At 53.2% G+C, this 25,210-nt stretch overlaps 2 protein-coding genes across 14 annotated transcripts in view; one reads left to right on the top strand and one right to left on the bottom strand.

Annotated features, from left to right (window-relative positions):
- The window catches only part of Sgsm3 (small G protein signaling modulator 3), a 33,719-nt gene extending 21,806 nt beyond the window's left edge, over positions 1-11,913 (top strand). For 3 of the 12 annotated variants that reach the window (XM_050128250.1, XM_050128253.1, XM_050128252.1), the window contains exons 2-22: positions 2,995-3,096; positions 3,780-3,865; positions 4,228-4,294; positions 6,312-6,517; positions 6,607-6,714; positions 7,205-7,348; positions 7,616-7,811; positions 8,045-8,190; positions 8,443-8,667; positions 8,982-9,036; positions 9,114-9,241; positions 9,343-9,498; positions 9,659-9,713; positions 9,955-10,004; positions 10,164-10,316; positions 10,462-10,532; positions 10,606-10,654; positions 10,736-10,821; positions 10,990-11,112; positions 11,218-11,278; positions 11,411-11,830. In XM_050128250.1, coding sequence (XP_049984207.1) covers positions 3,090-3,096; positions 3,780-3,865; positions 4,228-4,294; positions 6,312-6,517; positions 6,607-6,714; positions 7,205-7,348; positions 7,616-7,811; positions 8,045-8,190; positions 8,443-8,667; positions 8,982-9,036; positions 9,114-9,241; positions 9,343-9,498; positions 9,659-9,713; positions 9,955-10,004; positions 10,164-10,316; positions 10,462-10,532; positions 10,606-10,654; positions 10,736-10,821; positions 10,990-11,112; positions 11,218-11,278; positions 11,411-11,491 — 2,253 coding nt within the window. In that variant the 5' untranslated portion in view covers positions 2,995-3,089 and the 3' untranslated portion in view covers positions 11,492-11,830. Of the gene's footprint in view, positions 1-2,994; positions 3,097-3,779; positions 3,866-4,227; positions 4,295-6,311; positions 6,518-6,606; positions 6,715-7,204; positions 7,349-7,615; positions 7,812-8,044; positions 8,191-8,442; positions 8,668-8,981; positions 9,037-9,113; positions 9,242-9,342; positions 9,499-9,658; positions 9,714-9,954; positions 10,005-10,163; positions 10,317-10,461; positions 10,533-10,605; positions 10,655-10,735; positions 10,822-10,989; positions 11,117-11,217; positions 11,279-11,371; positions 11,831-11,853 lie in introns of those variants that run through there. The other 9 variants (XM_050128257.1, XM_050128262.1, XM_050128255.1 and 6 more) reach the window with 9 other exon arrangements.
- Positions 11,914-12,010: 97 nt separating this feature from the next.
- Mrtfa (myocardin related transcription factor A) overlaps positions 12,011-25,210 on the bottom strand; it is a 93,536-nt gene continuing 80,336 nt past the window's right edge. The window contains exons 4-14 of one of the 2 annotated variants that reach the window (XM_050128249.1): positions 23,297-23,372; positions 22,458-22,619; positions 21,028-21,203; positions 20,484-20,633; positions 18,064-18,326; positions 17,806-17,974; positions 16,747-16,908; positions 15,910-16,491; positions 15,461-15,613; positions 15,083-15,143; positions 12,011-13,543 (exon numbers count right to left, since the gene is read on the bottom strand). In XM_050128249.1, the coding sequence (XP_049984206.1) occupies positions 13,029-13,543; positions 15,083-15,143; positions 15,461-15,613; positions 15,910-16,491; positions 16,747-16,908; positions 17,806-17,974; positions 18,064-18,326; positions 20,484-20,633; positions 21,028-21,203; positions 22,458-22,619; positions 23,297-23,372 (2,469 nt within the window). In that variant the 3' untranslated portion in view covers positions 12,011-13,028. Of the gene's footprint in view, positions 13,544-15,082; positions 15,144-15,460; positions 15,614-15,909; positions 16,909-17,805; positions 17,975-18,063; positions 18,327-20,483; positions 20,634-21,027; positions 21,204-22,457; positions 22,620-23,296; positions 23,373-25,210 lie in introns of both variants that reach the window. The other variant, XM_050128248.1, reaches the window with a different exon arrangement.

Below are 25,210 nucleotides of genomic sequence, written 5' to 3'. Positions count from 1 at the left end.
CAGCCTGGACAACATAGGCCAGATTATAAAACATACAACACTAATAAAAATCCAAGATCAATAGGTTCTACATTTCTACTGTCTGATGGCTTTTGTGGCCAATCACTTTTTGTTTAATTTGAGCCAGGATCCCATTATATAGATGACTTGATCTTAACTTGCAATCTTCCTGCCTTTGTTCCCTCGCTCTGTAGGCCAGGCTAACCTTAAACTCAAAGATCCTCCTGCCTCTGCTTCCAAGTGCTGGGATTAAAGGTGTGCACACATAATCATCTCTTAAGATTAAAAACCCTTTTATTGTCATAGTGACATTTTATGAAAACTTTTATTATAATTTATTTTTATTTAAACTTTCTTTTTTAGATTACTTTATGAATATTTTTGTATGCGTGTATATAAGCCTGGTACCCAGGGAAGTCAGACAAAGTCATTGGCTGTCCTGAAACTGGAGTTATAGATGGCTGTGAGCCACTGTGTAGATGTTGGGAGCATCTGTAGTGGCCATATCAGTATGGCCTTTCCTTCCTTTAGCCTTTCTCAGACTTTCCTAGCTCTGAGCTATTCTTACCAGGTTATCTGTTATCTGTAGCTTTCAGTGTTACCTCATCTCTTTACAGAGAAAAAATGGCCTTCAGGATCTTAGGTATTTCTGTCTGTGTTGGTTCAGCCTGTGTGTTCTCTGGCAGATGTCTGCAGAACGCCCCATGTGGTAGCAGTAGGGGTGTAGTCCATGTCAGGAGACCACAGGAAATGAGCATTTGTGCCTGCACACAGTGGCACAACGTTTGCCCAACAGAAAATTGTGGGATTGGTGAGCTAGGGAGGGATACACACCATCAGGAATGGCTCCTTTAAGCATGCACATTTAATTGTTACAGTTTCTTCAAGGCGTCTCAGAGGTGGTTGCATCAGTTATGGGTTTTCTAAAGTTTCTGCTTCTTAGCACCCCTTGGCAACAGAGGGGCAGCTACAGGAACCAGGTAACCAAGACGTGACTAACTCTTTAGGCCACTTCTATCAATTCTCAGATGAGTGCTTTCAGGGAATTTTCCATAGCAACTAGTAGCTGAAAAACCTGCCCGCCCAGCTTAGCAGTATCACTTCTGGGAGGCGTAAGGACAGCCTGAAGTATATGTATCCATGTATACAACATGCACGGAAATAGCACAGATGCACACATGCATACAGAATTCAGAGCTGAAGCTCACAGCCTGTTAAAATGTATCCATAGTCCGGCCATTTCTCCAAGCTTTCACCCAGGCAGAGCCCACATCACCTCCTACCCTGGGCGGGCATCTGGAGAGTTTATCCAGTCCCATCAGATTTTGCTTCATGGCTGTTCAGAACTTCCTGATCACTCCAGTCTCTGAGAATAAAGATCAAAGGCCTGTATGCAGGGTGAGGTGCCCTTGGCCCCTGCTGCTGTTCCCCTCAGTGCACCCCAGGCTCTGAACTTATTGGCTGCTCTCGGTACCTGGATCTCTCAAGCCTTGATTCCTTGCTTCCCTTGGATCCTTGCCCAGACCTCAACTCTCAAAGGCTCCTTCTGATATGATACAGATAGTTCCTCTTTTCTGATGCAGTCCCATCTGGTTTTATCTCATGGCTGATTTTCAACTATCCTGCAGCAGCCTGACCTTGTTCACTGTTGGGCGGCCTTGCTCAGTACCCAGTCATTGTTTGCTGAGTGACCAATGAGTAGGAGGCTGCCGAGAAGGGACCTGCTGATGGAGAACTGTCTTCCAGCCTCTCTGCCTCCATAGCAGATGTCAGTTCCTCCACTTTAAACCTGTTTTGCTCTGCCATGTTTTCTCTTCTTCCTCTTCTTATTTTTTTTAAAGTATTTATTTATTTAGTATACAATATTCTGTGTGTCTGCCTGCAGGCCAGAAGAGGGCACCAGATCTCATTTCAGATGGTTGTGAGCCACCATGTGGTTGCTGGGAATTGAACTCGGGACCTTTGGAAGAGCAGACAGTGCTCTTAACCACTGAGCCATCTCTCCAGCCCCCATCCTCTTCTTATTTTTCAGACAGGGTCTTACTATGTAGCTGTGGCCTCACTATATTAGACCAGACTATCTTCAAACTCACAGAGGTCTGCTTGCCTCTGCCCCCTGAGTACTGGGATTTGCCACCATGCCCAATCCTCTCCTCTTCTTCAAGGAACAACCAGATCACCTCCTTTGTGCTATGTCTTAGGATCTCATCTGGGGATATGTTACATCGAACCATTTGACATTGGTTTTGTAGGTTATCACACACGAATATCAGCAATTTCATATGGCTTAATAGTTTTTAGTGTGCCACAGTCTGGACCCAAGGCTCAGATACCAACAGCCATTTTTTCCCTGAAAGTCATTTTCTAGACATTACTAGGATCCCTAGGGCCCCTATGGGAAGTCCGATGGTGTGCTTGAGGGCCTTACTTAATCTCGATGATTTTATAATGCATAAGTGGTGGTATTCATTTTATTAGTGAGAAAACGGAGGTTCAAAGTGAAATATACTTGCCTAGGACCTGAACAAGTGGAGATTAGCAGAACTGTTGCCTGAATCCAGATTCCCAGAAGACATCCCATCTTCCCCTTACCCAGATCTCTCTCTGGTTTTTTTCGAGACAGGGTTTCTCTGTATAACAGCTCTGGCTGTTCTGGAACTTGCTCTGTAGACCAAACTGGCCTCAAACTCACAGATCTGCCTGCCTCTGCCTCCCGAGTGCTGGGATTAAAGGCGTGCACCGCCATCTCACTGTGGTACAATCGATGAGCTCTGAATTATACAATTCATGCAGTCTGGTCTTACAAAGCAAGTTTTAGGACAGCCAGGGTTACAAAGAGAAACTCTGTCTCAAACAAAACAAAACAATAAAGCAAAACAAAAAGAGAAAAATGGTAGTAGACATCTCCTAGTTGAACGTTGGCATGGGCAGAGGACTCTTCCTTCTGGGATGGAGAAGTGGTGTGGAACAACCTCCTTTTTGCTTTCTTGACAGAGCAGATAAAACCCAAGGAGCCTCATGGCAGTCAGACGCTCGTGATGCCCATCTAAGCCTGATCCGGGAAGACCTGCTACTGTGTCCTGCACACGATGTCAGGTGGGACAAGGCCTGCACTCATGGGAGCGCGGCTGGAGCCGACTTGCAGCTTCATAATTAGTCTTCCACTGAGGCGGAGAAAGATGAGCAGTCGAAGGCCTGCCACAGCACATAGCAGGTTTAAGGGCAGCCTGAGCTATGAGGCCTTTTCTCAAAAACAACCCAGACAACTGAAAAATAATCTAGATGGGAGAGGTGGACGGGGGAAGAGAAGGCTTTGGGCTCTCGGGTCAGTGACTGAGACTGCTCTGCTCCATGCTCTCCTCTGGCCTGCGGACTTTGAGTTGAGCAGGGCGGTGGTGGCTCACACCTTTAATCTCAGCACCCAGGAGGCAGAGGCAGATGGATCTCTGGTCTACAAAGTGAGTTCCAGGTCTGGGCTGTTACACAGAGAAACCCTGCCTCAAAACCAAGGGGGAAAAAAAGAGTCTGGGTTTATATGTTGGACATACTGCTGCTTTTCCACCACCAGCCTCATCAGCCCATTCCATACAACCAGTCATTTCTGTGTGATTTCTATTATTGATTGATTGAGACAGGATCTAATGCCTGAAATGAGAACTCACTATGTAGATTAACTAGGCTGGCCTCAAACTCAGATTCGTTGCCTCTGCTGGGATTAAAGGTGTGCCACCATGTCTGATGTTTCTGCTTTTCTTAACTGTTCTCTCTGGTCTTTGTAGGAAACCACATGCCTTCTGCCAGTGGCCCTTTCTCTGCCCTGACTCCAAGCATATGGCCCCAGGAGATCCTGGCAAAGTACGCACAGGTATAGCAGTTAACATAGCCAGGCACCAGCCTGCCTAGCGCCCTCCCATGCTCTTCATGAAGAGATTTACTTTCACAAGTATTCTGGGGATAGATGACCCACTCCACATTCACACAGGGTCACAGGCTCACTACTAGAGGTGACATTTTAGTTTCCTGGGACTGTAGGACCCAGTCATTAGCTAGGAGAAAGGTTATTATGGAGACACAGGAGAATTCAGTAATGTGGTGACCCTTTGTACCAGATGGCGAGAGAAGGCATCATAGAAGGGTACCCATTATCAGGGTGTGGGTTTTAGCAGTCAGCCATACGGGTGGCATCTTTTGGAACCGCTTCACACTGCTTCCTAATCCTGGTTCTAGAAGGAAGAGTCTGCAGAGCAACCAGAGTTCTGCTATGATGAGTTTGGTTTCCGCGTGGACAAGGAAGGTGAGATGCTGCCCCTTCTGTGTGATCTTACTGACGTCCTCGGGAGGAATCTGGCCCTGTGTTTTCCATTCTACTGCGTGTGACCTCTGAGGTTTGGGGCTATCATTTAAGGAGTTAAGGACAGAGTATATCAGAGTATATCTAAGGGTGATGTAAGTTTATGGGAACTTTTTTTTATAAGATAAATCTTATTAATTTTTACATAATATAGCAGTTATGTATGTTGTAGAAAAATTGGACCATGCAGAAAGGGAAGAAGATTAAAGCAAAATGAAGCCTGGGCATGGTGATACACATTTTTTTTTTTTTTTTTTTTTGGTTTTTTGAGACAGGGTTTCTCTGTGGCTTTGGAGCCTGTCCTGGCACTAGCTCTGTAGACCAGGCTGGTCTCAAACTCACAGAGATCTGCCTGCCTCTACCTCCCGAGTGCTGGGATTAAAGGCGTGCGCCACCACCGCCCGGCATGGTGATACACATCTTTAATCCCAGTACTCGGGAGGCAGAGGCAGGCAAATCTCTGAGTTTGAGGCCAGCCTGGTCTACAAAGCTAGTTATGGGACAGCCAATGCTGCAGAGAAACCCTGTGTGTTGTGGCAGGGTTTGGTCTTTCAAGAAAGGGTTTCTCTATGTAGCCCTGGCTGTCCTGGAATTCACTTTGTAGACCAGACTGGTCTTGAATTCAGAGATTGCCTGCCTCTGCCTCCTGAGTGCTGGGATTAAAGGTGTGTGCTACTATCACCTAGCAGGAGAGGTAGGATTGATTGATTGATTGATTGATTGATTGATTGATTGATTGATTGATTTATGTTTTTGAGACAGGGTTTTTCTGTAGCTTTGGAGCCTGACCAGGCTGGCCTCGAACTCAGAGATCTGCCTGCCTCTGTCTCCTGAGTGCTGGGATTAAAGGTGTGCGCGGCCACTGCCCAGCCCACTCCTCCCTTTTAATTTACCACTTGTGGTTGAGGTTTTTTAGAACTATTGTAAGAGCTTGACTTAGGGTGACTGCCAAGGAGATTCTGCAGGCAGACTCACCACACAGACTGTTTGCTGGCCACAGACTTCGTCCTCTTGTGTGCAAGGGGTTCATGAAGCTGTGGTAGCTGTGCTTTTTTCCCGTTGATGTTCCCAAAGATGGTCTTGGCCACATGCAGTTCCCATTCAGGTGAGGAGACAGGCCGTAATCAAACCGAAATAGAGTATGCTGGGGGCAAGAAGACCTATGAAGAGTATGTCATGGCTCGCAAAGAGGGAGGTGAAATATTTACATGCAAGGCAGTTAAGTAGGGCTTTCAGAAGGGAAGACTTTGAATAGAGACTAGAAGGGGAGGGAGGGAGGAAGGGAATGTAACTGCGGATGGGCAGTGACAGGTGCACAGGTCCCAAGGAGTGAATGGGTTTGGTGGAGAAGAATGGAGTGGAGGAGTAAGAAGAAAGGGGTAAGAGGTGAGGACAGAGCAGCAGGTGATGGACCCCGAAAGCCTTTAGTCTTGAGCCTGAGCAGTGACATGATCCTAGAAGGTCTATGTGACTGCTCTGGAGGCCAGTGAGATGCGCCAGTAGCCAGGGGTTTGGTAAGACACAAGCTGGTGAGATGGCTCAGTGGGTGGAGGTGATTGCCACCAAGCCTGGTGAGCTGGTTTTGATCCTTGGGGCCCATGTGGTAGAAGGTGAGAACTGACTCCCAGAAGTTGTCCCAGACCTCTACACCTGCACTGTCACACACGTGTGCTCACACATATACACGCACAAAGCCCACTGTGTTTGCAGTGGATTGAATTTGGTGTTTAGGGTACAAGGAGCCTCCCAACCCTCTGGAGGATGGAGACCTGGCTTCTGGGTCTGGGGCTGCTTTGAGGAGAAGGTCTGCTTGGGCCCCCTTACCACTAAGAAGGCTGTGTGGCGAGAGCTCTGGGAAGCTGTGGGCAGCAGTAAACCCCATCTAAACAGACCAGACTAATGTGGGGAGTGGGGAGTAAGGAACACGTTTCCCTTCCCCTCTCTTCTCTCTTGGTGGAAGGTTCAGAGCCTGGATGCAGCCAGATGGCAGGTGCACCCCTGGTGGAGGATCCCCCACACAGGCTACGGTGGCAGGCCCACCTGGAGTTTACCCACAACCATGATGTGGGGGATCTCACGTGGGACAAGATCGCAGTCTCCCTCCCCCGCTCTGAGAAACTCCGCTCCCTAGTGCTGGCTGGCATCCCACATGGCATGAGGCCACAGGTGAGATGGCCACAAAGACAAGGACCCCACAGAGAGTTGAGTGCTCTGGCCTGTCACAAAAGAAACTGCTATGTGGCTTCTCCCTCCAGTTATGGATGCGATTGTCTGGGGCACTACAGAAGAAGAAGAACTCTGAGTTGTCCTACCGTGAGATTGTAAAGAACAGCTCCAATGATGAGACCATTGCTGCCAAACAGGTAACACGGAACAGCCAGCTAAGCCGGTCAGGAGGAGCTGCTTGGCAGAGCCCATGTGCCCTGGCAGGAGGGAGGCATCACCTCTGGGACTGCCCCTTGTTGGTCTCCTTGGCAGGGTGGGCAGCCCTTTTACTCATGAATGGGGCCTGGAGTAAACTTGCTCCTTTCCAGGCCCTTCAGTGCTGCAGGGAAAGTTATGGAAGGTGTGAGGAAGGACGTAGAGGAGATGGCTCCATGTTAGGAAGAGCGGGAAATTTTAAATACAGATCTGGGTCAGGCAGAGGTTCCCAGATGGCTGGTGTGGGCTCAGGTCCACACCTGATGGGATCTAGTCCTGGAGAAGGGAGGGTTAGCCTTGGCCTGGACCTAAAGGAATCCCCATTGATGGGACAGAAGCCCACCCACCTGTAGCTTCTCTCCCTTACTGGGTGGGTAGCAGTCTACAGCTGCATCAAACAAGGTCTTGTGGGGTGGTGTGGGGATCTGACAGATTGAAAAGGACCTGCTCCGCACCATGCCCAGCAACGCCTGCTTTGCCAATGTGAACAGCATTGGGGTGCCCCGCCTGCGCAGAGTCCTCCGAGCACTGGCCTGGCTTTATCCCGAGATTGGCTACTGCCAGGGCACAGGCATGGTAAGCAGCCTGGGAGGCAACCAGGGTCTTTTTCAGGCCTCTTGTGGGCCATGTTCTCCCTTGAGGTGCTGTATGGATGGGAGGTGGGGATTGATCTGGGAATCCCCAAGGAGGGCCGTGGGAACATGTGTCTTTCCCTAGGGGCCCTCTCAGTCAGCCTGAAAAAGTGTGCCTTCAGGAGGATCCCCAAGAGCCTTTCCTAAGTAGCCATTCTAGAATGACCCATATGAATACTTGGGTAGAAGCCCTGTGTCCTCCTCTGGCTAGGTGGCCGCCTGCCTCCTGCTGTTCCTGGAGGAGGAGGACGCCTTCTGGATGATGTGTGCCATTGTTGAGGACCTGCTGCCTGCTTCCTACTTCAGCACCACCCTGCTGGGTGTCCAGACTGACCAGCGGGTCCTGCGCCACCTGATCGTTCAGTACCTGCCTCGCTTGGACAAACTGCTGCAGGAGCATGACATTGGTGAGTCCTGGCTGCCTCCCTCCCCCAGGGTCCGGGGACCCCAAGATGATAGTACCAACTCTGAGCTGAGAGGGCTGGTGGCTGGGCTGCCGGCAGAGACTCACGGTTTATTCTGATCCCTTCCCTTCCTTTCCCTTCTGCTGCTCTTTCGGAGCTGGCTGACTCTTGCCCAGGCTGTCCCCTGTAGACCACAGCCTGGTCCCAGCCCCCGTGGCTTTGGTGTCTGTTGGCAGAGCTCTCCCTGATCACACTGCACTGGTTCCTCACGGCCTTCGCCAGCGTGGTGCACATCAGATTGCTGCTGCGCATCTGGGACCTGTTCTTCTACGAGGGCTCCCTGGTGTTGTTCCAGACTACGCTGGGCATGCTGCGCCTTAAGGTGCTTACAGAGTCTCCTCCCCACCGTCAGGGCCTCCTAGCTTCCAGACTGAGAAAGGAGAGCGTGGACCAAGTACAGCAGCTCTGGTACCCTCCTCTGGGGAGACCCCATGCTAGTCCAGCCTTCATCATAGTGTTGCCCGAGAGAAGCCCTAAGTGTGGGTGTGCTCGGGGATCTTCCTGGGCCTGCCGAAGGGCACAGGTTTCTGAGGAGGGCACCAGTGCCATGCTCCCTAACTCTTCCACTCCCCAGGAGGAAGAGCTGATACAGTCAGAGAACTCAGCCTCCATCTTCAACACGCTGTCGGACATCCCTGCACAGATGGAAGACGCGGAGCTGCTGCTAGGGGAGGCCATGCGGCTGGCTGGCTCCCTCACTGATGTGGCTGTAGAGACCCAGCGCCGCAAGCATCTGGCCTACCTCATTGCAGACCAAGGCCAGACCCTGGGGACTAGTGCCACCACCAACCTCTCTCAGGTGGGCTGAGTAGGGAGGCTCTGTCTTGGCCATATCATGGAGTTCCCAAGGGAGCCCAGAGGGCCCTTACCTGCTGAGCTACTCTCCATCCCACCCAGCTCTGCACATGCCTGCAGTGGCCACTAGGGGGCGACCTAGGCTTCCTTAGTAACAGGCATTTCTGGACATTGTGCCTAGCCTGAACTGAAGATATGGTTTGATCTCAGTGTCCACTTCAGGCCATTAGAAATGCCCAGGCACTAGTGAGACACAAGTTAGTGTCTGCCTTTCTGAGTGGCTGCTTTGGCCACTGCTGACAGCTTTCTTCTCCACAGGTTGTACGCCGCAGGACTCAGCGGAGGAAGTCTGGCATCACCTCCCTACTCTTCGGTGAGCACCAGGGTGGGTTTGTACAGGCTCTTCTAGAGGCTGGGCAGGACTGGTGACTGAGCCCATGTGCCTCCTAGGGGAGGATGACCTGGAGGCTCTCAAAGCCAAGAATATCAAGCAGACAGAGCTGGTAGCTGACCTCCGCGAAGCCATTTTACGTGTGGCACGCCACTTCCAGTGCACAGACCCCAAGAACTGCAGCGTGGTGAGTGGCAGGTTCCCCAGACTCAACTTGGGGCTCCCCTTCCCCAGCCCATTCTTGGTACTGAGGCTCCTCCTCCATGGTGGGCCTTTCATTTCTGGCAGGAGCTGACCCCAGACTACAGCATGGAGAGCCACCAGCGGGACCATGAGAACTACGTGGCGTGCTTACGCAGCCACCGGCGCCGGGCCAAGGCCCTGCTGGACTTTGAGCGGCATGATGATGATGAGCTAGGCTTCCGAAAAAATGACATCATCACGGTGTGTGGGGGCCTGGCACGCGTGCTTCCTGCTGCCTGCTCCCCACCTTCCCTGCTGAGAGCTGATGTTGCTGAGCATGTTTGGTCTCAGCCTGGCGGGTGCTGAGGCCATCGGGTGGTTTGTGCAGGCCCTGAGCCCAGTCCTGTTTTTTCTCCTGCAGATCATCTCTCAGAAGGATGAACACTGCTGGGTGGGCGAGCTGAACGGGCTGAGAGGTAGGTGAGGGCTTCTGTCTGCTGCAGGGCTGGCGGGGGAGACAAGTCCTTCCTCTTCCATGGCCTGCCCAGCCTCAGACCTCTGGCCTCTGAGAGGGCTGGGCTTTCTTTCCTTTGGTGGTCTTGGCATGCCTGGCCTACTTGAAGGTTCTGAATGGCCCGGGGAGCCCTTTTCTTGGACCTTGGGGAGAAGGGTTGCGATGGCCACTGCTGCTCTTCACATGACTGCTTCCCCCGACAGGCTGGTTTCCGGCTAAGTTTGTCGAGGTCCTGGATGAACGGAGTAAAGAGGTAAGAGTGTGGAGCTGCTCCTTGTAGCTCGTGGTGTGGGACCATCCTCCTACTGGGTCCATGTCCCAAGTGAGCCCTGGCTTGTGGCAGCTGCCAGGAGTACAGGAGAGGGTGGCTGCAGGTGTCAGGCTAGGGCTTCTCAAACGTTCTCTCCATCAGTACTCCATTGCGGGGGATGACTCTGTGACAGAAGGAGTCACAGACCTCGTGCGAGGGACCCTCTGCCCAGCCCTCAAAGCCCTATTTGAACATGGACTGAAGAAGCCGTCCTTGCTTGGAGGAGCCTGCCACCCCTGGCTGTTTATCGAGGAGGTAATTACTGTTGGCACCTGGGCCTGGTGCTCACCTCAGTCCTTCCCTGGGTTCCTGGAGGAGGTGGAAGGAGCTTGCAGCAGGGTGGTGGTGGCGTGTGTTCACCATCACTGCCCTCACTCACACTGTGTCTTGTCCACCACAGGCAGCGGGCCGGGAGGTCGAGAGGGACTTTGATTCAGTGTACTCCCGCCTGGTGCTCTGTAAGACATACAGGTACATACATAGTGCCTGTGCCATCTGCCAGTGCCCAGCACGGCAGCCAGTGATGGCACTCTTTTTCTTGCAGGTTGGATGAAGATGGCAAAGTCCTGACCCCTGAAGAGTTGCTGTACCGGGTAAGTTAGGACACTTGTTAGGATTCTTGAGACCTCTCTGGCCAGCCACTGGGCACTTGAGTGACATTGTGCCCTTCTCAGGCTGTGCAGTCTGTGAATGTGACCCATGATGCGGCACACGCCCAGATGGACGTCAAGCTCCGCTCACTTATCTGTGTGGGGCTCAAGTAAGTGTAGGGAAGGAGAGGCCTTCAAAGAGTGTACCCCACAGGGCAGAGCCAGGGTGTGGGGGAGGTCCTCAGGAATTCTGAACCCATTGGAGACCTCACTTTCCTGAGGGTGCAGGGTGGGGTCCTCTGGCCCCCAGCCCCATCCTCTTCTTGCCTTGTTCCTAGTGAACAGGTGCTACACCTGTGGCTGGAGGTCCTCTGTTCCAGCCTGCCCACTGTGGAGAAGTGGTACCAGCCCTGGTCCTTCCTGCGCAGCCCCGGCTGGGTCCAGATCAAGTGTGAGCTCCGGTGGGTGAGTGGGCAGCTCTGAAGGGCCTGGAACTTGGTGGGATTGGAGACTGGTGGGTGGGCAGAATAGCCCAGAATGACCAGAGACTGTCCCTTGGTCCCTAGTGTCCTCTGCTGCTTTGCCTTCAGCCTCTCCCAGGACTGGGAGCTTCCTGCTAAGAGAGAGGTATGTATGTGTGTGGCTTGGTTGGTCCCTGGCATTGCCTTTGCCAGGAGGGCTGAGGTGCAGTCTGGGCTGAAGTGACCTGTGTGGTTCCAGGGTGGTCCCTGTGCATGACTGGGGCTGTTCTGTGCACAGGAGGAGAAGCAGCCACTGAAGGAGGGTGTTCAGGACATGCTCGTGAAGCACCACCTTTTCAGCTGGGACATAGATGGATGACACTCCTAGCTGCTCTGTGGCTCCCAGGCCTACCCCAGCCATCGGTTGCCTGGCTGGCAAAGCCCTGGCCAGCCTCAGGCCTCCTTCCCCAAGGAAGGGGTTCAGGGAAGGAAACACCCCTGAACCTGCCCAGGACCCACGATAGTGTCTAGGCTTCCCCACCCCATGCTTGCATAGTTGGCTGGTGGCCAGCTCAGCGTCTCTTCTTAACGTGTTTCTGGGGAAGTGTCCTTCCAAGGTCCTGAAGGAGTGGAAAGCCACGTCCAAGCTGGCCTTTGCTCAGGAAGGGTGTAGGCTAATTTGACCTCTTTAAATGTAAATAAAACTCATTTTGTGAGACAGCGCCTCCTATCTTTGTTTAGCTAGGCCTGGGTACTATCAAGGTGACCCCATCAAAAACCACTTGAAATGGTCTGAAACTAGGGCCACAGTGTGACCTGTAGGTGCCGTCGTGGAATAGGCCCAGGACCCCAGTCACGCCTTTCAACCCTGATGGATCAAGTACAACAGCCTGGCAAGTCAGTGTTTTTGTTTTATTTTAAAAAGTTCACACAGCTTCCCCACCTTTGTCCCAGCACTGTCCCTACTCCGTACTGGATCAGGACAGAACAGGGCTGGTGTTGGGCAGAAGGTACCTCTTAGTCCCCAGCAGGTGTAGCCGGGACCCGCGGGACCCACCCACCCTTACCCCATCCCAAGGCCAGGGTGGCTGCAGTGGGGAGATGGGACGGAATGTGGGTGAGTGGAGAGCTGAGAACCAGGAAGCACCTCTGCCCTTGTGGCACTATGGGGCCAGGAAGCAGGGCAGGGTGGCGTGTAGGCAATGGTAGGTGTCTGTCTACATGTCAAATATGTGTGGAATAGGCCTAGGCAGCTGCATGCCAGGTTGGGTACCGGGCCACGTGGCACACAGCTCCTCATGGTGACCCTGTATCAATCCCCAAGCAGCTCTCCAGGCCTTTGCATGTGAAAGCAGGTGGAGGTAGCCACACCCATCTCCCCCCACCCCTAAAAATATATGTATATATGCAAGTTGATATATAATATCGAGGTATATACACCTATACAGATTTTTGCCACCAACCACTAAATGGTTACACTATATACCAAGACTAAAATGGCAGAGTGCCACCTCTTGGGACACAGGGTCCTGGGACTGGCTGAAATAGGGAATGGGCAAGTAGAGGCCTGGCTAGTTTCCTCCTCAAAGGGAGAGGAAGGCAGGCTGGCTCCAGGCCCACCTGGGCCAAACTTCAGCCAGGTGTGCACCTCTGACCTTGACCTCAGAAAAGGAGGTCGAATTGAAGTGGGTTTGGCCAGCCTCTGAAAACCTCAGCGTGGGCCCAGAGTTATTTCTTGACAGCTTTTATCCCCAGCCCTGGGCCCTGGGTGAGCGTGAGCCAGGTGTAGGGTCTCTACTGCAGCCTCCAGGGACTGTGATTGTCAAGGCTCACAGTCACAGGGAGCACACACTGGTTATGGTCCTGTGGCTCCCCAACTTCAGACCCTTCCCTAGCCTATGTCTGGAGTTAGAGGGCTACAAGCAGGAATCCCAGTGGAGCTGCAAGTCGTGGCCATCCAGGAAGTCCGTGGAGAAGAGGCTGGGGGCTGCAGTACTGAGGGGAGCCAGGCTGAGCACAGGGCCACCAGATGACAGCTCCAGCCAGTCCATGCTGTCCAGGTGGCCATCAGCCAGGTCCAGGCCCATACCACTGCTGGGCTCAGAAGCAAAGTGCAATTCAGAGGTGTCCATGGGTGATGGGGGGTGGTCCAGGATGGCAGAACTGCTCAGCATCTGGCTATGGAGGTCGTCAATGAGGGAGAGGGGCTCTGGTCCTTCGTGCCCACTAGTCAGCAGGGGCAGCCCCGTACTGCTTTCCAGGAAGTCCTCCAAGCGCCCCGGGAGAGTGGGGGAGCCAGGTGGAGGAGTGGCCTGAGGGAGTTCATTCGAAGGCGAGGGCTGTGGTGTCAGCAGGGACCCACAGGCTGCTGCTGGGGGTGGCTTCTCCTTGCCTGGTAGGGATGGTTGCTCCTTGAAATATGCTGAAATCTCTGCCAACAGAGATAGTGGATTGGGTCAGAAACCAAGTTTGAATATGCACAAAAATGATGGGACAATCTTTACCATAAATCAGAGAAGAATCTACTGACTACAGACTTAAATATAGGAGAGAAAACCATAGAACTTCTAACTTGTGGGAGCTGAGGATAATGGAACAATGCCTGCCTGATATGCATGAGGTTCTTCTGGGTTCAGACCACACATGCATGCACCAAAAAGATAAAATAATGAAAAGACATGTCACCAAATGAGGAAGTATCTGCAGGTCACAGATTGACCAGGGAGTGCATACAATTTGTAAAACTCAACTTCACTTTTAAAAATGGGCAAAGGATAGGTATTTTCTCCAAAGATCACATGTCTGTAACAGTTCGTGGCATCACTGGTCATTAGGGAAATGAAATGCCCTGCCCTGAGGAAATACTATCTCATACATGACAGTCTGGCTACTCTCAGGTCAGAAAATAGGTGTTGGTGAGGAAGTGGGGTCACTGGAACCAAGTGTGCACGACAAGGGAAGGTTAAATAGCTCACAGCAGCTTTGAAAGCAGTATGAGTTGGTTCCTCAAAAAAATTAAAAAAAAAAAAAAAACAGTATGACCCAGCCATCTCACTTGTACCTAAAAGCAGCAGCCACATACATTTCAAGTGTGCAGTGATGGACAAGTGGATGAGCCCTGAGGACATGGTAAGTAAAATAAACCCCTCACAGACAGACCAGACCACTGAAGTCCACATGCGGGGGAATGAGACGGTGACGGCTGTGCAACACCAAGTGTACTTAATGCAACTGGACTGTCGAGTTTTGTTGTATGTGACACAAAACACTCCAGGTCTCTGTCCCAGGTCAACTATGCCTGTGTTCAGTTTCCCAGATGCCACCACCTGACTTTCTGGCATCGTGTCCTTTGGGGGATGGGGACAGGCAGCACTCTGGCTGCCATTCCTCTATCATCCCTTAAATACCAGATTTCAGTGGTTCCAACTCCTCCATTAATCCCCTCTGTCCTGATGGGGTTTGTTGTGGGCACAGTGGCCACTGTGGCTCAGGCCTGGGGCTCTCCTGAACTCCAGTCCAACCACCTGCACTGGTACAAAGGCTCGGTGGCAGACTCAGCACTAAATGTTCTCCTTAAGCCTGGAAACTCCTGAGTATCAAGCACTGAATAGTTAGTTGTATGTGACACAATCAAACTTCCCCTGGCTGCGCCTCTCCAGCTCACTGCAGGGTCTCCGTGCTGGTGTTCCTGCACAGCCACAGTCACTACAACAGGGAGGGCCTTGTGCCAGTCGACTCTGCCACCTGGGGCCAGCCATGACCTCATGTTCTTCTGCCCTCTTCTCACTCCACAGCCCCAAGCCGGTGCCTTCCTAGGGTTTGCCCTGGATCTTCCCTGCCCCTTGTCCCCACACTGGAGACTGAGTTCTACAAGGATAGATGTAGACCACGCCCACCTAACTGCAGGGATGAAACAAACTGCCACCCTGTAACTAGAGGTGAGGAAGGCAGCTGGGGATGGGGATTTTACCTCCACTCTGAATAAGAATATCAAACAGATCGTCCATCTGCTGACTGGAAGAGCCATTTTCCTGCAGGAAAGAAACAGAAAACATGAATATCCAGATACCATCTCAGCTCAGATTGGGCAGCCTTGCACTGAGTGTTCCCCATGCTTGTCATGGACCTGCTTCTTAAGCCCATCCCCAACCCATGTGGGGCTGAGGCATTGCCCAAGGTTGGGCCTGCTGCCTTAAAGCATATTGTCCATGTGTACATGCATGCCATAATGTGTGGAGGTCAGTTCTCCCCTTCTACCGTGTGGTTCCTGAGGCTCAAATCTGCTGTCAGGAAAGTGCCTTTATTTGCTGAGACATCTTGCCGGCACCCCAGCTCCCAGCATCCTCACCTGCTGCTTAGGCTGCTGAGTCACAGTCTCCTCATACCCAGGCGGCTCCTTCTTCAGCAGAGATGTGGGGGCTGCAAATGAGGGCTGAGGCGGGTGCTCCAGGTCCATCTGGGCAGGTGGGTCAGGGGCTGGAGAACCAGGCTGAGACAGAGGCTAAATGGGAAAATCACTTGTTGGTGGGGGTAGAGGCTGAAACATGCCAGGGTGGGGAAGGGCCGCCCTCACTGCCCACAGGTCGTTAGCTAATGAGCTTTTGGGAGCGTTCATGGAAGCCACTAGGGAAGAAGAAATACAGGATGGGTAAGCATGATGCTGTGAGGGTGACAGGGACACCCAGCCCAAGGAGGCCACTCTAGGGAGCAGGATCCTGAGTCTGAGGCTGCAGCTTATATGGTCAGGGTTCACTCTCCACCCATCCATGAGCCACCCAGCCCCTGCCCTTCAGCTACCTGCCGGGGGCTCCCAGTGGGCAGGCCAGGGTCATCTGCACTCTTATTGGTCACTGTGAGGATGAGGTGAGTCCCTGTAGAGTCAGTGACCAGAGTAGGAGGGGTGACCCTTTTGAGGAAGCTGGTACCCTGTGGGCCCAAGAGCAGCTGGGGGGCAGGGGCCAGATCTGGCTCAGGCGGCCCGGCTTCCTGCTTCACCACCACAGGTACGGGCCCTGGGGCTGGGGCTTGAGTGTCTCCGTGACTGGTAGTGGGAGCCACCAGGCCAGGGCCAAAGGCACAAGCAGAACCCTGAGGCTGGCTGCTGAGCTGGCAACTGGAGAAGCTACTTTCTCGCTTCACAGGGCTGCTGGCTGGGGCCGGCTGCTGCGCCCGCTTCTGCTGCTCCAGCTGTAGCCGCAGCAGCTCAACCAGCTGCTGCTTCTGCTGGAGCATTCGGGTCAGCTCCTCAATCTGCTTGTCCTTCTCCTGCAGCATCTGGTCCTTGTCCAGTCCCTCCACCTCAGTCCGTGCACCAGGGCTCAGGCAGCAGGACGCAGCACGGGCACCCTCCTCCTTCACGAGGATCTGCAGTGGGGAGGCCTGCAGGGTGAGCTGTGTCAGCGGCGATGTCACCATTTCACCAAAGGCATCCCCCGGTGTGGAATTCTCATCACCCGTGCTGAGCAGTGACCGCTCTGAGGGGGTGGGAGACACAGGGGGCGTGGAGCCCGTGCTGCCAAACTTCACCATGCCATTGCTGGTTACTGTGGCCACCACCATCTCAGCTGGTGCTAGGCCTGATGTTACAAGAGCTGGCGCTGTGCTCAGCCGGGCCGCAGGGAAGGCGACCACTACCTCACCAGCCTTGGACAGGAGAGAGGTGGTGGCAGGGGCCTTGGGGGCTCCTGGAGCTGGGCTGACTTGGTCTTGGTAGGCACGCAGGCGCTCAATCAGCTCTGTCTTGGTGCCAGAGACGGGCAGTGACCGCAACTTCAACTCCTGTTTCAGCTCTGCCACCTGCAGGGGTTGAGAGCTTAGCAGCGTGGGAAAGGTAGGGGCTAACAGTATGTGAGTCTGTCCTTCATCTGGGTCCCACTGGCCATTCCAGATGAGACCCTGCAAGGCCCTCCCTTAGAGCAGACTTCTCCAGCCCCAAGTGGTGCCTGCAGCTCAGTGACTTCCCTGGTGCCCTGGGTGAGGAAAGCTCACGGAATACAAGAACCTCGAGCTCATAAAAATCCTAAGCAGAAAGAGAGGACCTGAGTCCAGCTGGAGCCCATCGGCCCAAGTCTTGCAGGGATCCAGGTCATGACACAGGAGGACACGTGTTCAATAGAAAACTTGGCCTATCCCATCTTCTGCTCAGGGGCAGAGAAAACAGGCTGGGCCAGGCTGAGCCCCTGGACTGACTAGCAGCAGAGGTGGGTGAAACTGTCCACCCTACCTGCTGCCTGCTCCCCTCCCAGAGGGAACAACCCCCTGCTGCTACTCACATCCACCACACAATAATGGAGAGCACAAGATTTCCCCCGTCCCAGCCCCACACACATACACAAAGGCTGCTACTGCTATGACCACAGGCCAGAGAGGCCTTACAGCAGGCTCTAAGGTGCCCTCTCATGGCAGATTGGATCTGGAGCCTGCTCTGCCTTCCATCCGTGGTCATGGGGCGTCACTGTTTCTGCCTGAAATTTTTTTTTTTTTTTTTGTTTTTTCGAGACAGGGTTTCTCTGTGGCTTTGGAGCCTGTCCTGGAACTAGCTCTTTTGTAGACCAGGCTGGTCTCGAACTCACAGAGATCCGCCTGCCTCTGCCTCCCAAGTGCTGGGATTAAAGGCGTGCGCCACCACCGCCCGGCCCCCTAGTCTTCATGGGAGAGGCCTAGTCTTCCAGTGAGAAGGGATCAGCTCCCTACCTTCATGTCATCCAGGTTGGCTGGCAGGGCTCCTGGTTTGCCAGCCAGTGCAGTGCTGTTCTGCCGTGCCAGCCCACTGGGCCCTGGGGTGCCTGAGCTGGAACTGCTGCTGGTGGAAAGGCTGCGTGATGGGGTGGGGGCACTGCTTCCGGGAGTCTCGCCTGCTGGCCTGAGGCAGGACAGAAATAAACAGCTTCAGTACCCCCTAGTTTCTGCAGGCAGTGGCCATCTGCAGAACCTCAGGGACCGTGTTCCTACTTGGGAGGGGCAGGCAGGATGGCCTGGTAGTTGTAGTGCTGCTGCTGTTGCTGCTGCTGCTGGTTGAGGATCTGCAGCTGCAGGAAGAGCTGCTGCTGCTGCAGGATCTTGGCGTAGGAGGAGTCCATGGCGGGCGCCCCCTTGTCCGGCTTTTGGTCCGGGGGGATGTACTGGTGGTACTTGAGCTTCTTCACCTTTGGCTTCAGCTCCTTGGCCTTCTTGCTGCGCTGTGACTTCTCGCTGGCAGACTTCGGTTGGCTTTGCTGAGGGGACACAAGACAGAGTCTTCAGGGGCCACCCCAAGGAGAAACAGCCTAGCCCCATGCCCAGCATCTTCTGAGGAGGTACCCACCCCTACTCTGTGAGACTGTCTGTCCTAAAAGACATGGCAGGCTGGAGAAAAGACCAACCAGATGGATCTGCACAAGTGTCACCATGACCCTGAGCAACATAAAAACTGAGCTCAGCAGCATGGCCATGCTCCAGAGCCCCACCTAGGAAGGACGCTCAGAAGACACTTGCCCAAGGCTGCACAGTGACCTTGTTCTTGATACAGCCCAGGATGCCACAATCTTTTGTTTGTGCCCCATAGGCTCCTGGCTGGCATAACTTTAGGGCCTGGATGATCAGAGTGTTCAGGTCAACCCAAAAAGGTCAGGGGGGCAATGACAAAATTCCTGCCCTTTAGGCAGGTTGAGATAGACGAAGGCAAGTTATCAGTGTCCCAGAGAGGACACTGGGAGCCTAGACATTTCTAAGCAGATAAAGGTAACATGGGTAGAAGATGATGCAGAGATCGGATGGACTGAGCACGTGGCACTGGTGATCACAGGAAGGTCTGGCAGAGGCGGCCACACGGACATGCGGCAGTGAGGAGCTGGGCTCCTGGGGACCAGGAAGATGTCTGGTCTTGACACTATGATGGCCACGGGCACCCAGACTGCAAAGGGAAGAGGCGGCCAAGGATAGCCTCACCCTAAGGCAGGAGTCAGGGAAAAGATAAAGAAGGAAAGCCATGACCTGGGAGAGGACGGTGCTTAATCTACTGCTGGCACCAGGAGTCAAACCACAAGCCAGTCAAGAGCAAGCACAGGCCAGCGTGTGGTCAGAAAAGGCCATGTGACATGGAGAGGTAGAGAAGCTGGGGACCTCTGGGATACCATGGGCTGTAAAAGAAGACCGTGCAGGTCTCAGAGCAGCGCCTGCTGAAGAGGCCAGTGTGGGGGCATCAGGGACTACTGCAGATGAACAGGAGGCCCCTCGCCAATTGAGCACTCAGTGAATACCAGAAGAGAAGAATCTGGACAGTTCCTGGGCTGCAAGCCATCAGTACCTCCCACACTCAGGCTAATGGAGAAGGCTGTGGGTAGCCAGGAGCTGCCATGTTGGTATACGGTGTGTATGGGGAGGGGGCCAAGAGAAAGAGAGAGGGAGCAGAAAGGACAGATGAAACTACTGGGACGTTGTAGGTGGCTCTAACATTGACCTCTGTGCAGCTGATAACTCCAACCCCCTGTGCACACAAGGCCAGCAAGCCAAACCATGGGCTTCCTGTAACCTCTACTCCCTAAGGGACTTCAGGGGTGGCTAAAAACAGGGAGGCCACAGGGCCAGTGGCATGATCCCCAGCACGCCCTGCTGAGGTCAGTCACCTGTGGCACAGACTCCCGCTGCTTCAGGAGGCAGAAGATGGAGCCCTCAGGCACAAATGACTGGCTCACTGTGCTTGCCATGGGCTGAACGTGGTGTGCCCCTGCTGAAATGTTAGAGCTGAATTCACTATGAGGTATGACGAGGATGGTGGCTTAACTTGTACGTAGAGGGGGCCTCAGAGTGACTACGAATACATAAGGTCATCATAGGATGGAGCCCCCATGACTTGGACACCGAGCCCCGCTACCATGGATTAGTGTATTAAGCCAAGAAAAAAAAATACAGCTGGGCAGTGGTAGCACGCACCTTTAATCCCAGCACTCAGAAGGTAGAGGCAGGTAAATCTCTGAGTTTGAGGCCAGCCTGGTCTACAGAGCTAGTTCTAGGACAGCCAGGGCTACACAGAGAAACCCTGTCTCAAAAAACCAAAAATCAAATGTTAACTGTGTGCACAAACATCACAGTGTGCATGTGAAGGCCAGAAGAGAGCCTGTGCGAGTCTGTACTTTCCTCCCGCAGTGAGTGGGCCGGGGGATCACACTCAGGATGTAAGGCTAGTGGCAAGCGCCTTTACCCTGGCCCAGGCTAAGATGGTGTCAGTGGGCTACCACAGTAAGTCAGTGTTACCAGAAGAAATTCCCACATCACCTTAGGCTGGGTCCTTGGCCCTGGAAGATGTGCACACACACCCCTTGCAGTTCTCACTAGAATGACATCACAGCAGGACTTCAAACACAGGAAGGGAGGACCACTACTGGCAGAAGTACCTTAATGAGTGTGGGGGCAGGCTTGGCGGTAGGGACGGTGGTTCCATTGGTGAGGCTGGGGGGCAGCAGAGGTGGGGGAGGCAGAGGAGGCTGCTCTGTCAGGAAAAGCGTCTCTCCAGGATCCGGACCCACTGGGAGCTGAGAAAGAACCTGAGAGGGAGGTGAGAAGTGAGGACCCTGGCACTCCTAAATGGATCCTTGTGGCCGGAGGACAAAGGGGTAAGTGGCAACCAGGGGAATGATACAAGGTACAAAGCCAGGCTGGTAGGGAGAGAACGAGAGAGGGCGGTCAGAGGTGGCCGCACATCACATCACTGAACTGAGCGCATGTGGACCAGCAGGTAGCGAGGAATAGAGCCAGCAGAGTGGGTGGGCCGGGGAGGCCGAGACCCCAGCCACTCCAGTCCAGCCTCTATGCTCAGGCTGCTAGACTTAGGGTCCACTGCTGACCCCCACACACCTAACCCTCAGGCATAGTAGGAACTGCCCATCTTGCCCAGGACAGAGGCCTGACTCTGGGCAGCCTCAGCAAAGGTGAACTCACCTGAGTGGGTGATGTGGAGGTGGCACTGGGCAGTGGCTCGTTGACTCGGGGCTCCAGGGGTGATGGCACTGAGCCCTGGGACTCATGGCTGGCAGGCTGCTCAGGGGATAAGGCGTCACTGCTGTCCTCATCAAAGGAGGAGCTGTCTGCGACCTTCGGGTAATTCACCTGGCCCACTGAAACACAACGCGGCGCCCTGTGAGACTCCTGCAGCCAGGTACAGGGACCCAGCTGGGTCCGAGAGGCACAGTAAAGAGAACCCAGTGACCGGCCTGCCTTGGTACAGAGCTCAGATGCAGTCAGCGTTCCAAAACAGGCTTGCCAGAAGCTGCCTAGGTTACTAACGGCTGAAGGAAAGCCCGGATTTTTGGCCTTGTATTTTGTTCTCTCCAATGCTCACGGTCCATTCAGTGAAAGGCATGGGCCTGCTGCTCAGAGGTCACAGTGGAAAGTGAGCACAACTCCTCCTTAGGGCGCCAAAAAAGGCCACAACAGTCTAAGGTTCTGAGGCTACAGAGGGAGGCTCCCTGGAAAGGGACACCCACCTCACTGATAGCCCAGCTCAGAGGAAGTGCGACCCCCTTCAAAGGCCTGTGAACTGAAGACCTGGTGCCTGGGCAGCAAAGGTGCCAGGACAGTCTGCTGACATCTTGTCCCTGATTGGCCCTGAGCCATATCCTGACAGAGCTTACTGACACAGGGCAGAAGCAGGGACAAGAGCCCCAGTGTGGGAATCGCAGTGGCAGTGAAGGGGCGGAAACGAAGGCTAGGAGGATGTGTCAAGAGGCATGTCACAACCACTGCCTCTACAGCCAGGGGAAGAGGTGGGGACCCAGAAGAAAAAGAGGAAGAAGCCCACAACCTCTTCCTCTCCAGCCGTAACCTGAGGTTTTCTACACCCAAGGGACTGAGGAGGAACACCTAAGTTTCTCCCTCACCAGTGGACTGTGCTGATGGGCTAGGAAGGTGGGGCTTGCCCTTCTATCCCTCACCTGTCCCTGCACTTCATGCCAATCCTACAAACATTCTTCTTCCCCCAGCAAGGGACCAGTTCAGAGACAGCAGCCAGGTGGAGCCAAGGATGTGACAATGATGATCCAGGCAAGAGAGACTATAGCTCACACTGATCTGGGCCCATCCTGAAGAAAGCCACTAGCCATGCTGAGAGGACGGAGACCATGTCCTACACCCAGCCCTACCCACTGGGAGGTGGTGGCTGGGGACGTTGGAGCTGAACAGATACTCTTCTGAAAGGGCAGGCTGAGGACAGACACCCAGGTCTGAGGGAGGGAGTGGCCTAAAGAGACAGTGGACATGAGTGTGTGGGTGAACACTAACCAGGCTCTCAACAGCCCCTCCACTGCTGTCTGAGACAAACATGGACCTGGGTTCCACGTCCTCCCAAGGGCCTCCCCTGAATGTCTCCTCACCAATAATGGCTTCCTTCAAGCTGGACTCCACAGGCAAGATGTTCTTCTCCACCAGCTCCATGGGGCCAGGCCTCTGTGCGATCTTTTCATTGAGGTCGTCGGCCAGCCTGGCTCTCTTCAGCTTCAGCTGCTTCGCCTGGAGAGAAGGCTCAGCCGAGGTCTCTACCGTGGAGAGAAGGGGGCTCAGCAAGATGGAAGGATGGTCCTGGTCTTGCCCCGGGACCTCCAGGGCAGTGGGAGCAGACACAGCAGAGTGAGATGCATGTCCAGGCAGAGGAGGGTAAGCTGGCCTCCAGTGTCACAGGATGAGGGCCAGGCCAGATAAGGGACAGTTCCTGCTCCACTTAGGCCTGGGCCACCAAGGCAAACTGTTCTTTGTTTGGGCTTCAGTTGCAAAATGTGGGGTTCTGCCTTGAGGTCTTTTCCAGGCTCCCACTGACACCAAACTTAGCAAACAACGAGTGGGCATGTGTGCGCCACTCTCTAGACCCAAGCCTTTCCTTTGCTAAAATTACAGAAAGTAGGTGGGGCTGGGCCGGCTGCCGTGTATCTACATGAGTGTGCCTGCCATCACAGGAGCTCAGGTAAAAGCCAGTGAGTGCGTGAGCGAACAAGTGAGCAAATGAATCAAAAAATGAAGGGCACCTTTTAGAAGCAAGATGGGCTCTGTCCCACCAGTGGATGGTGGACCCAAGAGAGGGCTCAGGTCAACCTGGGCGAATGAGTCCAGGCTTCTCACACACTCCCAAAACCAGTGGCAGCCAACAGCAGAAAGCGGGAAGGCACAAGAGCAGAATGAAAATGGGGTCAGATGGGGAAGAACCTCCAACCTCACACACCTTCCAGAATGTGCATTCTGACCAGTTCCGATCTCTCCGGCCGGGAACGGATCTTCCGTTTCAGATAGTCCTCGGTCTATGGAAAAACACAAATAAACTTATGCATGAACAGGACCACAAAACATGCTTTTGCTGTAGTGGCTGCTGCTATTCACTTTAGCAGCATGGTGACTCAGGGTCCTGAGGGCCGCAAGGGGAGGTGTGAGTCTATACACAGCCTTCAGGTGCATCTGTGCAGTCCCTTCTCAAGCCTCTATGTGGTTAAAACTGTTCTCTCATTTTTCCAGACAGGGTTTCTCTGTGTAGCCCTGGCTATCCTAGAACTTGCTCTGTAGACCAGGCTGGGCCTCTTAACTCACAGAGATCTGCCTGCCTCTGCCTCCTGAGTGTTGGGATTAAAGGCGTGTGCCACCACTGGCTAAGACTTATTACTTATACTACAGAAGTAATTAAAATTAGAAAACAAGCCAGGCGATGGTGGCGCACGCCTTTAATCCCAGAACTCGGGAGGCAGAGGCAGGTGGATCTTGGGAGTTCGAGGCCAGCCTGGTCTATAAGAACTAGTTCCAGGACAGGAACCAAAGCTACAGAGAAACCCTGCCTCGAAAAATCAAAAAAATAAAAAAATTAGAAAACAAGAAACAGTAACCAGCTTCAACAGAACTGTTCATGGTCATGTTTTGCCCCTGTTATTCTTTCATGTAGTTTGATTCTGCAGAGCTGTAATCATTCTGGATGTATGTAATTTAATGTCCTGTTTCAAAAACCTTGCATTGCGTGATCTCAAGAGCATTTTCAATTCAGTCTGAATGACTGGAAATGCAATACTAATTTTGATACATGGTGTCAGAGCTCTAGTTCCTTAAAGTCCCATGTCCTCATTTCTGCATTTATTAGGCACTGCAGAACTAAACCAGTCCCTCAACAACCACTGAGCCCCTGCTGCTTGAGGCTAACGATGAGCGTGCGACTGCAGAGCCCACACAGGTCACCTCTGCAGCAACATCATTCAGATTCCAAGTCACGAGAGAGGACAGGAGGGCAGGCTAGGTTAGTGTTAGAAAAGAGGTCACTGTAGAGGCCCGTCTGGTCCTCATGCTACTGGCTGCCGTGGGCTCTGGGCGCCTCAGCCCATCTGCAGCAAGCAGAACCGGGTGCTGCACAGCTCTCACAGACGGCGGCCCTAGCAGTGGCCAGGGGGGATATAGCACTGGAAAGTCTGGAGGAACTCAGGCAGTGCCGGGAGCACCCACCAGAGAAGTCACATCTGTTCAAATACATCTCTTGTCTCTTGGGTACTGAGTCATAATAGCCTTAGTAACAAACAGTAAATCTATGAAGGATGCCCTCTGGCTAGAGCCTGGCTACCTAGAAGTTACTAAGGAGGGACAACCAGAAAAACAGTCTGCTTCTGGTGCAGAAGGTAAAGAGAAGGGCTTTGTGGCTGATGTCACTGAAGGTATTCCTGGGGCTGGAGAACACAAGCAGCTGACGGGGAAAGAACCAGTCACACAGTGGGCCATGTCTGAGAGCTCCTCTGAAACCTGAGGCTGCTGCAGCAACCAGGAATGGGCCTCCATGAGATGCTGTTGGCTTGGGGGTTACAGACATAGGGAACAGTGATGTGACCAGCATCCCATAAGGCATCCCTTGGGAACACAAGCTGACACACAGTGCTGCCTCTTACTCAGATGCAAAAGTAGTTTTTCAAAGCTCTGAATTGGTATAATTGAGTAAAGCAAGTTATGCTGTGACCATGCCAATGTCCTCATTTTTCATATTTTAATTAAGACAGTTTAGTGTGGGCTTAAATATTAAACCTCTTATTGTAATTTTGAAGTCATTTGGGAACAGATGTGCAACACATGCACCTGTTATGTGAATGTATTTACCATGTGTTAGTAATAAAATTAT

This window comes from Alexandromys fortis, unplaced genomic scaffold, assembly GCF_014885135.2.
Source record: "Alexandromys fortis isolate MF-2015 unplaced genomic scaffold, M_Fortis_MF-2015_v1.1 scaffold_290, whole genome shotgun sequence".
NCBI lineage: Eukaryota > Metazoa > Chordata > Mammalia > Rodentia > Cricetidae > Alexandromys > Alexandromys fortis.
This window is presented reverse-complemented; position numbering and strand designations above follow the sequence as displayed.